This window comes from Pezoporus occidentalis, unplaced genomic scaffold (genome assembly GCF_034315485.1).
Source record: "Pezoporus occidentalis ecotype Australia unplaced genomic scaffold, CSIRO_AGI_Poc_V1 ctg8, whole genome shotgun sequence".
Lineage (NCBI taxonomy): Eukaryota > Metazoa > Chordata > Aves > Psittaciformes > Psittacidae > Pezoporus > Pezoporus occidentalis.
The window spans coordinates 9,347,637-9,360,915 of record NW_026916158.1 but is presented as its reverse complement, the minus strand read 5'-3'; the positions used below and the strand labels follow the sequence as shown (position 1 = coordinate 9,360,915).

Genomic DNA, 13,279 nt, shown 5'->3' with positions numbered 1-13,279 from the left:
GGTGAGCTCTCACCCACAGCACTGTGTCCTGCTGCGTGATGGAGCTTATGAACCATAAATGCATACTGGAGCAGGTGCAGGAAGATGATCAGCTCTTCCCAGAGGACCTGAGGACTTGTTCAGGCAGCCAGGGAATGGATGACTACACGGTATGAGCGTATACTGTCAACAGTGTGGACAATTGTAAATGAACAGCATTTCACTGTCCTGTGCTATTACTCTGCTGTGCTGCCACCAAGCAGAAAATGAGTTGTGGTAGACAAACCAGTAAATAAGGCTAGATCTAGTCTCTTGAAATCAGAGATGTACATTTTAATGAGCAATAAGGTATATGTTATGCATGAGGGTGGCTAACAAACTGCTAGAATAATAGATTTATTGTCACTTGATCAGTTGTCACAGTGAAGGGAAGCATCTATTCACTGTCATCTTCTCAGCAAGACTGGAAGATACATACTAGCTGTGTAACAGGTTTTGGGAGCAGCCAGGTGAAACTCTGTACCTTTTTTCCCAGGAAGCTGGTCTAGTGGCTCTAACAAAATATATATACTGTATACTTAGACACAGAAATCACTTTGTCATAAATGTGTCAAAAAGAATCTCATAAAGAAATGCCAAGTAACTTGCTGGGGAAAAAAACAGCCAACTTCTCATTTTACTTATGTAGCAGCAACAACCAAAGTAGTGAGTCAGATTGCCAATATGTTGTTTTCTTTAGGAGCAGGCTTGTGTTTGAAAGCTCAGCTGTTACAGCTCTACTGAAAGCATGATTTTATTTGTTGCTGTCAAGTTCCCTTGACCATTGTCCTCTTATGAACACTATTGCTATCCCAACATCAGTGACAATTGCTGCTCGGGAATACCTACATTATGAGGAAGCACCTGCCTGCCAGTAAGGCTGAGCCCAAGAAATGGGGGAGTCATGTATCTTCAGTAATTAAGCAGTCTGTGTGGATGCATCTTTAAAAACTCCAGTGTCTCCCCATCATTCCGAGCAGCCAAAACCAAGCTGGGCAGCTCTGGCTGGAGGGATGCAAATTGGGTTGTGACACCGAGCTTGAGTGCTGACTTTTCTCCCCAGGTGATGAGACACCCAGACCATGTGTCTTCCTCCGTGTACCTCTGGGCCCACCATGAGAAGCTTGTCATTGTTGACCAGTCTGTGGCATTTGTGGGTGGCATTGACTTGGCATATGGCAGGTGGGATGACGACGAGCACCGCCTGACAGATGTGGGCAGCGTGAAGCGAATGGTGGCAGTGAAATCAGTGTCAGCAACTAACCTTACAGTAAGTGAGCTTGCTCCAGCTGGTGGCCATGCTCAACATCTGCGTGTCAGGTTTGCGGTGGGAGTGAACAGGCCTTCTCCTCTTCTAAGCATAGGGCTGGGTTTAGGAGATTTAAAGAGGCATAGTAGTGGGAAGGAGAAAGTGTCTGAGCATTGAATGACTCCTGAGGGCTCGATGCTGGCCAGCTGTTACTAGGGCACATACACAGCTGAGCTTCTGGGGCTTGGAGTAGCAGTTACAGTTTGAAGGCTGCTTTCATACTCAAACTGCTATAAATGCATGGTAAGCATTTGCAGAGTGCCCTGAACTTCTGGATACTTGAGCCCTTGGCAGGTGCCATGCTTGCTGAACTTTCTGCTAACCTGGGTCTGTATGTAACAGCATATCTCTAAAATTTCAGAGAGGTTTAGGTTTATGAGAATTTTAAGGGGAGTAGTAATCTAGAGTAAATTTATGGAATCAAATACTGCTAGTAATACTGGGTTGTTCTGTTGAGTGCCTCCTCAGTACAGACTCCCTCTCAAGCATTCCTAGTTCCCACTGACATACGTCCTTGTCACAGGGCAAAATTTGGCTCATGGTTGTTCGAGTATTGATATTACATGATAAGCTGTAATTAAAGGGTAACCTGTCCAGACATCACCTGCAGCAATGTTTTGTGTCTTTTAAGTCTGCAGCAGAGTCTGAACATGTTCCCCTGCAGTCACAAGCTCTGTCCCCCGAAAGCCCCTTGTTCCAGAGAAATGCTGATGATGCCCCAGACACATCAAAAATGAAAGGAGTAGGAAAACCCAAAAAGTTTTCAAGGTTCAGTATTTACAAGCACCTCCATAAACACGGCATGCACCATGCTGACAGCGTCAGCAGCATCGACAGTGAATCAAGTAAGTAATGTTTTTTAACTAAACAACATAAATAAAGCGTGAGTGGAGGTGGGTGGGTGCCTGTGCATGCAGATTCACATAATTTCTAGGGTAACGTGTTCTTTTGTAAGGAAGGAAAGCTGATGAATTTCTTAACTATCCGAATAATAACTGTTGTCAATACATAAATTTGTGTCACTGCAAAATGTACAGGGAAAGTTTTGATTTGAGTTTCATTAATTAGCAATTGTCATAAATCATCAGATGACATGATGTAGTGTACATGACACCTAATGTTTATATTGTTGGAAAATTCACTCTTTAATTTTTCAACTTGTGTTTATTATAACAAGCAAACCAGTTTCTGAATATGATTATCTCTCATAGGCCACTGTTACCTAGGTTTAAATCAGTTCACTTAAATGGAAGTATTCACACTTCACCTGCTTACTAGAGAGGAGATACTATTCAACAGTTGAATATTTGAACACAGCTTTTAATTCTCCACATTAAAAACCACTTCAGAGCTAAAATTACTTTTTGCTATTGACATTTGTTCTAGCATGAAGTACTTCCTGAAATCTGTTCCCTGAAGTCCTCCATTCTTAAAGCTGTATATTGGTTGTGATGGGGACCTACTTGAGTTTCCACCAACCCCTGCAGATTTTCCTCCTGCCTCTGGCCAGAGGAAGCCTCGGTGGAGCATTGTTTGCCTTGGTTGCAGTTGGCTCAGGACATATCAATGGCTTCACTGCTTCAATATATCTGGTTTAAAACCAGCTAGGTCTTGAATTTGGTCCTTTGCCTATTGGTCACTTGTAGTTTCAGCAAACTGACATCTTGTTTGAGCTCCTGACATGCAAGGTGTCTTCAGACAGGATCAGGCACCAATGTTGACATGTGTTTTTGCCGTGAATAGAGCATCTCGACTTCCTGCAGGTTACTATAACCCCACTAGAAGTCAACCAAATATAATCCAGAGTTTAAAGCCCCATCTGAAAATCTTCCATCACCACAGTGAATCCAAACAGGGGCTCACAGAGCCTCGGGAGGGTAAGTGAAAGAAGGCAGAGGTGCCTTCAGGCTTTAGCTGCTGATGTGCTTGTGTTATAACTATGGTGAGAGTTAGGTTGAGTGCCAGGATCAGCCTTTGCTGCTTGTTGACTTCCCAGCATCTTCAGCACCCCTCTGAGGACATCTTGGCAGAAGTCTTCTCCAGAAGCTACAAAAACTGCAGCATAAATAAATAATAATTACAAAAAAAAACAACCAACCAAACAAAAACAAAAAAAAACGCCCACAACAGCAACAAACCCCGAACAAATCAACACATTTGCAATAACACCATGGAACAGTTAAGGAAATAGCTCTGATTCTGGCCTATGATTATTTCAGCAGCTCTCATCCGCAAAGGAAGGGGCTTGTTACTGGAATTTGGAACTTCCGTAATGGGTACTTCAAATTAAACCTAATGCAGGAAGACATGCAGAGAAAGGACACAGCAAAGTGTCTGCTGACAGACCTATGTTTGGCTGGAAGACTTGGGCCTTCCCTTTTGTCCTTCATTAAAGTCAATAAAAGCATACTTAACTGAGAAAGGATTTTCTCTTAACTACTGTCCTGTCCTGATCTCTGGACTGATGTTGAAAGGGCCTGTTTCAGTACCTCATAGGGATCCCTTTGAGTTCTGATATGGGGTGAGGGGCAGTTACTTGACGCGTTCCTCATGCTAACGTTTTCTGCTAAGGCCTTAATTACCAATTGTAAAATACTGGTTACAAAGTAGTGGTAGGTAACAAGGAAGAGAAGCATTTGCTTTGTGGAAATTAATTGTGGTCTCCCCTGCGGTCACCTCATGCTCATTCGTGAGTCAGCATACAGTCATCAAAGCTCAGTACATGAAGTGTGTTTTAGCCACACAGCTTGTCCCACCCATTCCCATTTGAGCATGCTGAGTCAGTGATTCCCCAGCTCCACCTGGACTCTCACTAGAAACTCAAGCTTCCTGATGCAGCTGTGATGCTTACCTGCTGCACGGTGTTTCTGGCATGGCTTGGCTTAGCTCAGCGGAGTTACAGCAGTGCTGGCAGGGCTTGCTTTGTGTGAACCAGTCTTGTTGCACTGCTGCCAATGTGTATTTTGTTGACTGTTGAAAGGGGGTTGTGGTAAGGGGTTTTCATGGTTACCTGTTAATGTGGTTGAGTTAGAAGGCTTCTGCTGCTAGCATGTTACTATGTGATTATTTCAGTAGTATTTGGTACAGTAGATGAAGACTGCTCTCAGGGTCAGGAAATAATGCTAGTTAAATGTTTATGGTCTAGGCCAATGTTTTTTGGTTTCCTTAAAAATAGAGGGGAAAAAAAATTCACTCTGCACCAAGATATGCGCTGTAGAAGAGGGATCCTGTTAGGACGGAATATTTTAGACTATTTTTAATCACCAGTTTGGAATTCAGAATCCATTTGTTTAACATGTAAAATTGTATGAAAAGATGACATTGTTACTTGGAAATACAAAATAAAACATTAGTGAAGGAACATGATTAAATAATTTCATTCTAGTTAATAAAGACTAGCTTCTGTCAGATGAGATATACCCTCCTACAGAGGCAAAGTTGTAAATACTCCAGCAGGGAAGTTGGAATTACTTCATTATTATTGTAAGATATATTAAGTGGATAATTTATTTGATGTTTCTGTACATATATCCACTGAGGTCAGTCACAGCTGGGACTGGACTGCCACATTTAGGTGTCATTCATTGGACTGTGGAAAAAACAAATGATTATAGGGTGAGTTTTTCAGTGTAGTGTATGGAGAATTTAGCATCTGCTTCTTGTTTCCATAACAGACTCCTATATATAACCAGTTCTGATGGTATAACAAATTCTAAAATAGGGAAGAAAAAAATACTAATATACATCTTTTGAAAGCATCAGGAAGAGTAGGGCGAAATCGGCTTCAGCTGACTGGGACTGGGAGGTCCTACAAGTGCTGTTCCATCGCAGAGAATCTCTCACCAGCAGTGTGAGATGGACAGACATAACTTTGGAGTGTGGATTTGTTGTCTTGTTTGCCTGTGACAGATAAAGGATCCATCCGCAGCTTGAAGACAGGTGTTGGCGAGCTGCTTGGGGAAACCAGGTTCTGGCATGGAAAAGACTACTGCAACTTTGTCTTTAAAGACTGGGTTCAACTTGACAAACCTTTTGCTGGTAAGTGGCTTTGCACCGTGGAAATCATTACATTCCCCCTAACCCTCTGTTGCATCTTTTCAGCCTCAAACCATATTTTTTGCTCTTACTGAGACAGAGGTAATGAGACAATTTTGATTTGGCTGCTAGGAGGAAGCAGCAGAACTGTCTTTGAGAGGTTCTAGGGCCAATTATGTCGTTACGGTCCATGGACTTGGACTGCAGGTGATTGCATGATGAGTATTCTGCACAGCCCTCAGTGCTGTGTGCCAGAAGCTTCCGTTTGAGGGGGTCATGCCATGCTTTTCCACATTCATGTCTTTTTTTTCTGAGAAGGCCTAAACATGCTGTCCTATCCTGTAGACTTCATTGACAGATACACCACCCCAAGGATGCCCTGGCATGACATCTCCTCCGTGGTACACGGCAAAGCAGCGCGGGATGTTGCCCGACACTTCATCCAGCGCTGGAACTTCACCAAGGTGAGGTGTGGGCGTCACTGCTGGAGACACAGAAACGAATACAGCCCCTGCCTCATCCACGTGCCCTCCACTTTAATTTTTAATGTTATCCTGCTGTGTTGCAGTGTCATCAAGTTGCATTTGTTTTCTTTTTTCCCCGGGCAGATTATGAAGCCCAAATACCGATCCCTGTCCTACCCATTCTTGCTGCCAAAATCTCAGCAGACTGCTAATGAGTTGAAGTATCAGGTGCCCGAGGCTGTTAATGCCACAGTCCAGGTGGGTGCTGATTGTCTGCTCACATTCTCCTAAGACAGCCCGTTTTGCATCTTTCCAGCAGGAAATGTTGATGCCTGACAGACCCTCTGCAGAACTTCAAATTATAAAATTACACAGCATAGGTGGTCACGTCCTAAATTACAGTAAAAATAATGCAACTTTCAGTAGAAATGCATTAATTTATACCTCCACCTTTGAGGTAAGAGGACCAAGCTGTAAGCAGTACTCAAGCTATGGGAACACCATGACTTTGTATGGCTGTGTAATTTGCTATTTTGTTTTCTGCTGCTCTTCTAATGCCTAACATTTATATTTTATGTTTTGGGAAGGCCTGATGGGTTGAGGTTGCCCACTGAATATTTATCTCAAATCTTAGAGCAGTCTAACCAGGCCCCCAGTGCTTCAGTTGAACATTTGGTGGTCACCTAGAGCCCAGCATTAAGTGGAATCTCAGAGATGTTGCATTGAACTTCATCTGCATTTTATCATGGAACCATTCAGCCCTGTGGGTGCTTTGCAGTTCTGCACACTCAGCCCACAGTCTCATTTGTGACAATCATCCTCACAGTCATAGTTTCAGAGATACCTATATCTAAAAACACAGCTAGCTAGACTGAGTGCATATATTGAATACTACTGTTACCCAGCAGACACATGGACTCATGGAAGAATGTAGTCAAAACAGTTATGCTGAAGCAGCAAAACAATTGTGTGTCTCTGTGGATGAAAGATGTACAAAATAAGAGCAATTAGACCAAAACCAGGCAAGATGCCTGCCTTTTCTCTTTGTAAAAAGTGGTCTACCCAGATATCAGCAACACTTGGGGAAGCTTGGTGTAATAAGACACATTTTTCTGGGTTTCTGGGCTGCCAGGGCATTGTCTGCTCCAAGCCGCGTAATGTGAGGAATGGCCAGGGATCTTGTTGTGGATCTTGGGTGTGTTACACCGGCCTCCAAAACAATCCTTGTTAAACAGCTTGTTGAAAAATAGTCTCACTTCAGGCATCCTCGTGCTTCTCTGTGGCTGTAAATGGCTACCCAGCTGCGACTGTGACACCAGCTTTTTGGGAAACTTTGTTCTCCTGCATGTGAGGAGGCTTGTGTCCCCATAGCATGCTCTAACCACAACATAAGCCTCAGCTTCTAAATTGTGGGGCTTGCTGTAACAAAAAGTTAGGATCTACTGATTAAGAACTGGAAGCAGTTCCTTAAGGAGAAATGGAACTGAGCACTGTCTAGGTCCAGCTTTCCTTTAGTCTATACTGCAAAGCTGCTGGCTCAGGGCATCAGCCTGTGGAAAAGGAGGGTGAAACTCAATGACTGTTAAATGCTGCATACACCAGTGCTGAGTAGTGGGTGAGTTGTTGAAAACTAGCCTTGTCACAGCATTGCTGGGGTAATGCAAATAACTGATATGTTCCCAGAAATGAGGGGCTGTTTCAGTGATGCCATAAAAAGCAAAAAGAGAGCAGGTTTGTCTTGTAGATTATTCACTTGAAACTGCCTTGCTCATTTCTAATTTATGTCAAATTGCAGCTTTGAGAGACTTGTCAGGGTAGCCCAGTCCTGCTTAGAGACAGATAAATAAAACCATATGATATTAGTCTGAAAACATGTTGCCCTGCAATGTACCAGCCTTCTCAGTATGAGGGAAGACAATAAAGAAGAGCATTTGCAGCACCAAGCATGGTGGAAATGGCGAGGGTGGCTCCTCTGTCTAGGCTGGTGCACCCTGCCCGAGTACAGTCTTCCTTGACACTGGATACAGGTTCCTTGACTCTGGGCTGCTTGCTTATGATTTCTGGATGATCTCCTCAAGCTCTGAGCCATGGTTTTGCTTGCACATACTGTAATTTTGGCAGTCTTCTCCGTAATGTTCACACTGGCCTGGTTTCCATCGGTCCTCAGATGATGAAAGTGTCCTGAAGCATCCCTGTAGTCCCTGTTGCAGGTCAGTGAGCGGCTCGAGCTCTTCTCCTGATGAAGGTTTCAGATTTGGTTGCCACAGGAGGTGGTGAGAGGGAAAGACTGGATCTACACACACATATTCCTTCTCCTGGTTCGCCTCTTTCTGGAGCTCCTGGGGTGTGCATCAAGGTGTCCCTGTGCATCTTCTCCTTTCCTGCAGTCACAGGAGTATCAACCTCTTGCCTGTCCAATATGGTAGTTTTGGGCCAGAGGGCTGCTCGTGCTCATGTCTCCTTCCAGTGGTACAGTGCAACGCAGAAATCAGAAATACCCTAAAACCTTTCACTAACTTTTTATCCAGAAAAACTAGAACAATATTGTTTTGATACTGAATCCCTTGGCTGGCCAACAGCCGTGCCCATGTTATTCCCATTTTGGTGTTGTGTAGGGACTTTAGAGGTAGAATTTACTGTCCTGAAGCAAAACCCAGCATATAGTGCCTGTCCCTGGCTGTGGGGTGATTGAAGAAAGTCTGGCTGCTGTTTTTCTTGTTTCTGAGCTTGTTTGGAATCTGTCTTCAATTGTGGGCAGATCAGAGGAAGGGAAAACACAAAGTATCTGGAGATTGCAACACTGCTGCAATGACTGAGCCACTGACTTGTCAGCAGCACATTTTGACCTCATTGAACCATCTGGTTTTGCTCTCTATCAGACAAGAGGAGCAGGAAAGCGTTTTCAGGCAAGTGAGGACCACAGGAGTGGCCCTGACAAGGGCAGGGAGGATGAGTGCAGTGTGCATGGGAAACAGTGTGGAGGTACAGGCTGGGAAGAAGGAAGGGAGCCTAGCAGCTCCGTGGGTTAGTCAGACATGGTCTTTTACCCTCTTTCCTTTGAACTTCTGGGCTTTGCTCGCAATAGCAAAGTGATTGCACATTGATTTTTTGCAAGAGTCAAATAGCTAAAGGCAATGTCAGGGTTTTTCCATCTATCTCCATTCCAGGGTTTGCAATTATCGGCCAAAGCCAGCACTGCAAAAGATGTGATGTGAGGCAATATCCAGTTCCTGATGCAAATACAATGAAAATTTAATGCTCTGGCAGTGGCTAATGCCCTTACCTCTTTGAAGTCTGCATGAGAGCTTGCACTGCTCAGGAGTTATGCACTAGCCCACAGCAAACATCAGAATTGTTACTGTCGTATCAGTAAAAGAAGTTAGAGGTGACAAGCTTGGCACAGCCTTCCGCGGAGGTATTGAGAGGTCGGAGGAAGAGGAGAGGAAGGAACATGGGGACACCATCTGTTGTACCTGGTGCAAGATGTTTGGGTGATGCTGAGCCAGCTTTTCAGGACAAGCCACGGTACATGGTTGTGGTGTGATGGTCCTGTAAGACCAGGCAGCCTGGTGTGAAGAGCAGTTGGGGTGCTGATGTGTGGAGGGATGAAGAGGAAGGCAGGGAAGGGCAGGTGGATGATACGCTGGGAAGCCATAGTGCTGGAAAGGGATGGTCCTGAGTGATAGTCCTGTTGCATCAGGTGGCATCCCTGGTTTAGAATAAACTTGTCTCCTCACAGTAAAGTTGTCTTTTAAAGCAAGGGGCTTTGGTATTATAAAGGTCCCAATTCAGAAAAGTACATTTATTCCTCATCCACAGCAGTTTCAGCTCTTGCTGCAGTAAATGAGGGTGTGGAAGTTACTTTGTTTAGTGCAGGGCTCAGCAGCTTATCTTAAAAAAAGAGAAGCAGCTCTTTGGAGTGCAAAGTTAACTAGCAAAAAGGATTAAATATCAGTACTTTGCACGCTAGGAAGCTTTCTGAAGCACAATTCCAGATTGTATTTGTTGGAGGTACCCAGTCCACAGGGACATGCTTCATGGCCCCTGGTTTTCACTGCAGCAGGAAGAGGCAGGTAGGAGGCAGCTGCTCATTGCTGGCTGTGCTGGTGAAGGTGTAAGGGCTGCAAGCTCCTGTCCATGCTGCACGCTGAGCTGTGTGTATAGAAGAATTAGACTGCTCTTTACCCAGAAAAGCTGTTTATCTGTCTTTATTAATGCACACAGTGGAATTCTGTTCAGGAGCTCCATCTGCTGTGGTGTTCGGTGGGGTTTCAGCAGTGCCCAGCCTGAGGTGTGTGGGAGAATGCAGCTTTGGCTTTACAAACCAAATAGGTGAATAAAACCACACAGGCATGAGCAGCATCATCTTGCATATGTCTATGCAAGCAAAGGGCAGCTGTTGGGGACCAGTAGAGGCTGTGAAGGCCCTTGTGTTTGGGCTGGCTCCCTCCCTCGAGCATCTGTGAGCCTGATGCTCAGTTTGGGAGGCTGCAGCGTGTGCCCTTCTGTTGGCCAAGGCAGCAGCTAAATGGCAAGAGTAGCAGGATCTGTTTTTCAGTGACCTGTGGGAGAAAGCTCCTTCTGTCCAGTTAAAGGAATTGGCTCAAGAGCTGTGTGGTACTTGACAGCAGTGCCCCCCAGTGCCTCCTCCACAGATGCTCTGGAGACAAGAAGATTGGTTTGGTTCAGGCATACAGCACCTGGACCAAAGGGCTATTATCTATTGGTACGCTACTGGTGATGACAATATGACAGCAGAGCTCAGGGTGAGGGTGTTAGGGGGACAGGGAGAATAACATGGAGCCAAGCAGAAGCTGGACACAGAGAATTAAAAGAAATCCATTGGAGAAATATCCAGGGAAAAATGTTGCGTCCTGAAAGAGGGCAGGATTTTGCACATACTGACACATGCGTTTCACAGATCCTCTCAGCCTTTGGATCTTGTCCTGTGTGTGACTGGCTCTGAGTGCTGGTATAATGGCTGTAGAAAGCTATTTTTAGGGCTAATGTTTCAATATTTTTGTCTTGAGGATGTTTAAAGACAGACACTAATAATGAGTAATAGTTTCCCTGAGCATGTGCTCTGTCTCACTTAATTAAAAACTACACTTCCATCTAGGAAAATGTCACTCGGGGCATAGTGCGGTTGCTTCTTGACTCAAAGCACCAGAGAGGGAGATGCTGTGGCATCTCTGGCTGTTGGGGATGGGAAGTTGTCTGCTGTGGGGCTTGCTCAGTCTGACTGAGAGCATGAACAAAGGTTCTTTCTCATACTGGTTTGGCTCTCTTGCACAAGAACTGCAGTAGGCACGGGAGAATGTGCCCTGGGCATCATGCAGTATCTACTTGGAAGGGGGACTTACAGTGAAAATTAATGGTTAAGTATGAGCAGCCAAACTGCCATGAATTTTTAAAGCTGTATCATAGCAAATGGGATGGCTTATGCAAGAATTTGGCAGAAATAGTAAGTGACCTCTAGTGCTCAGGGCAAAGCCACGTCCTGCTTTATCAGACTGTGTAATGATGTAGCCTTTTTGTGGGAAAAAGACATTGCCCCAACTGGAAACTGTACAGGAGATCACTGGATGTGCACGCCTAAAGCTTCAAAATGTAGTTGTTTTAAAAGCAGTTTGTCATAAGACCTTAAGCAAGAACAGAACTCCTGTGCTACTTCTGTTTCATCTAGAGCTGCCTAGGTGGGACAGCAGTAACACAGCAATGGAACAGAGTACTTAAGTTTTAATCACCACATTATTAAGTATTAATACTATTTTTGAGCAGCTTTTCTTTTTATTACCAATGCAGTATAAATGGTAACTGTTGTACATATTAACTTACTAGTGAAATCCTGAGAGGCAAATGGTATAAGGGAAGAGCATTGCCTCTTAAAGAATTCAGTTGCAATGCTATGGTGTCCTGGATGGGACAGAGCTGAAGGTGTTCATCTCTTGCTTTCCAGGTGATCCGTTCTGCTGCTGACTGGTCGGCTGGCATTAAATACCACGAGGAGTCTATCCACAATGCCTATATCAGTGTGATAGAAAACAGCAAGCACTACATATATATAGAAGTGAGTGGCAATGAGGGAAAGCAGGAGCGTCCTGGTGCTCTGGGTATGGCTTGCAGCCATCAGGAGGGTGATGCTACTTCTTGAGGTCTGGTCTTAATTTTTTATGAATTTAGACACACGTGGACATTAATACAACATCTGCTCTGAATTTTTGGATCTGTTTCTATTAACTTCAGTGGTCTTTGAACCCGGCTGATGGGTATGTACCCTGACAGCCATCTGACCTTAAGGTGGAAAAAAGTAGACATCTGTTTTATAAGCCTGTTTGTGAAACTGCCAGCAACTTTCATGGCCTGTGCAATAGTCTTCTGTGCCCTCCATGGCTTTGCAGTGTCCCCTGTTCAAGCCCAAACATCTCACTCACAGAGCTGATCTTGCATCTGTACAGCCTTGAGCAGAAGGAATCTCCTATGTTGGAGTGACTCTCAGAGCTGGCTGGCTGGAGATGCTTATTCTCCTCTTTTTCTCTGTCTTTTCCTCCACCCCAAGCCTCTTATTTGGTTGCTTGTTACATGAGTTTTCTAAGGAGTGTGATTAATAAGGACTAATTAATTCTCTAAGTGAGCACAGGCACACATGGTTTAATGATAATTTTTGAAAAGCATCCCCTGAAGTGGCACACAAGCCAGCTATCTTTTGTGGCTCTTGGTCTGAAATAAAGCGTGCAAATATCTTTTTGTTCCTTGCTGAGGTGTCTGACAGTAACTTTGCTTGCTTTTCCTGCAGAACCAGTTTTTTATTAGCTGTGCTGATGACAAAGTTGTCTGGAACAAGATTGGGGATGCGATTGCACAGAGGATTCTTAAAGCTCACAGGTAACCTGTTAACAAGGCAGTGGAAGTCTTCCAGGTGTATTTATATGGTGTGGTGTAAAATAATATCTTAATGAACATAACTGTACAATAGCTTTCCCAGAGCAGAACCAGTGTGGTCCAACATCTGCTTGCATTTGCGGCAGTGAGACTCTTGTGGTTTCTTTGCATCCACAAAGTGTTTTTTCTGGACTTACCGTGGTGCAAGTACATTTTAAACTATGGAACGTGCTTAAAAGCGAGTCCTTTATACTCTGGTTCAGACACACCTTTGCTTCATAGCCAGCCAGTCTTGAACTCTGTGTGTGTGGTAAGGCAAGTTATCGGGTAAGAAGATTGAACTAGGTTTTGTGGTTTATTCAAATTATCTGTGGAGAGGATTGGCTTCAGATAGAGGAAGCAAACACATTTCAAGGATTTGACTGTGGGGCTCAGCTATTGTTTGAACAACTTTTTCTGGTAAGTGCTGGAGGGTATTTACAACCCCCATTGCAAGGGAACCATCATTTATTCCTGGGTGGATCAGATCCAGCCATGTTCTAGATACTCCTTTTACTTCAGCACACTTAAC

The 13,279-nt window shown here is 44.3% G+C and overlaps 1 protein-coding gene across 3 annotated transcripts in view; it reads left to right on the top strand.

Annotated features, from left to right (window-relative positions):
• Positions 1 to 13,279, top strand: part of PLD1 (phospholipase D1) — a 76,423-nt gene that overhangs the window by 49,430 nt on the left and 13,714 nt on the right. For 2 of the 3 annotated variants that reach the window (XM_062603276.1, XM_062603278.1), the window contains 8 exons: positions 1,082 to 1,288; positions 1,959 to 2,172; positions 3,091 to 3,204; positions 5,237 to 5,365; positions 5,708 to 5,826; positions 5,971 to 6,084; positions 11,786 to 11,896; positions 12,623 to 12,711. In XM_062603276.1, coding sequence (XP_062459260.1) covers positions 1,082 to 1,288; positions 1,959 to 2,172; positions 3,091 to 3,204; positions 5,237 to 5,365; positions 5,708 to 5,826; positions 5,971 to 6,084; positions 11,786 to 11,896; positions 12,623 to 12,711 — 1,097 coding nt within the window. The remainder of the gene's footprint in view (positions 1 to 1,081; positions 1,289 to 1,958; positions 2,173 to 3,090; positions 3,205 to 5,236; positions 5,366 to 5,707; positions 5,827 to 5,970; positions 6,085 to 11,785; positions 11,897 to 12,622; positions 12,712 to 13,279) is intronic. The other variant, XM_062603277.1, reaches the window with a different exon arrangement.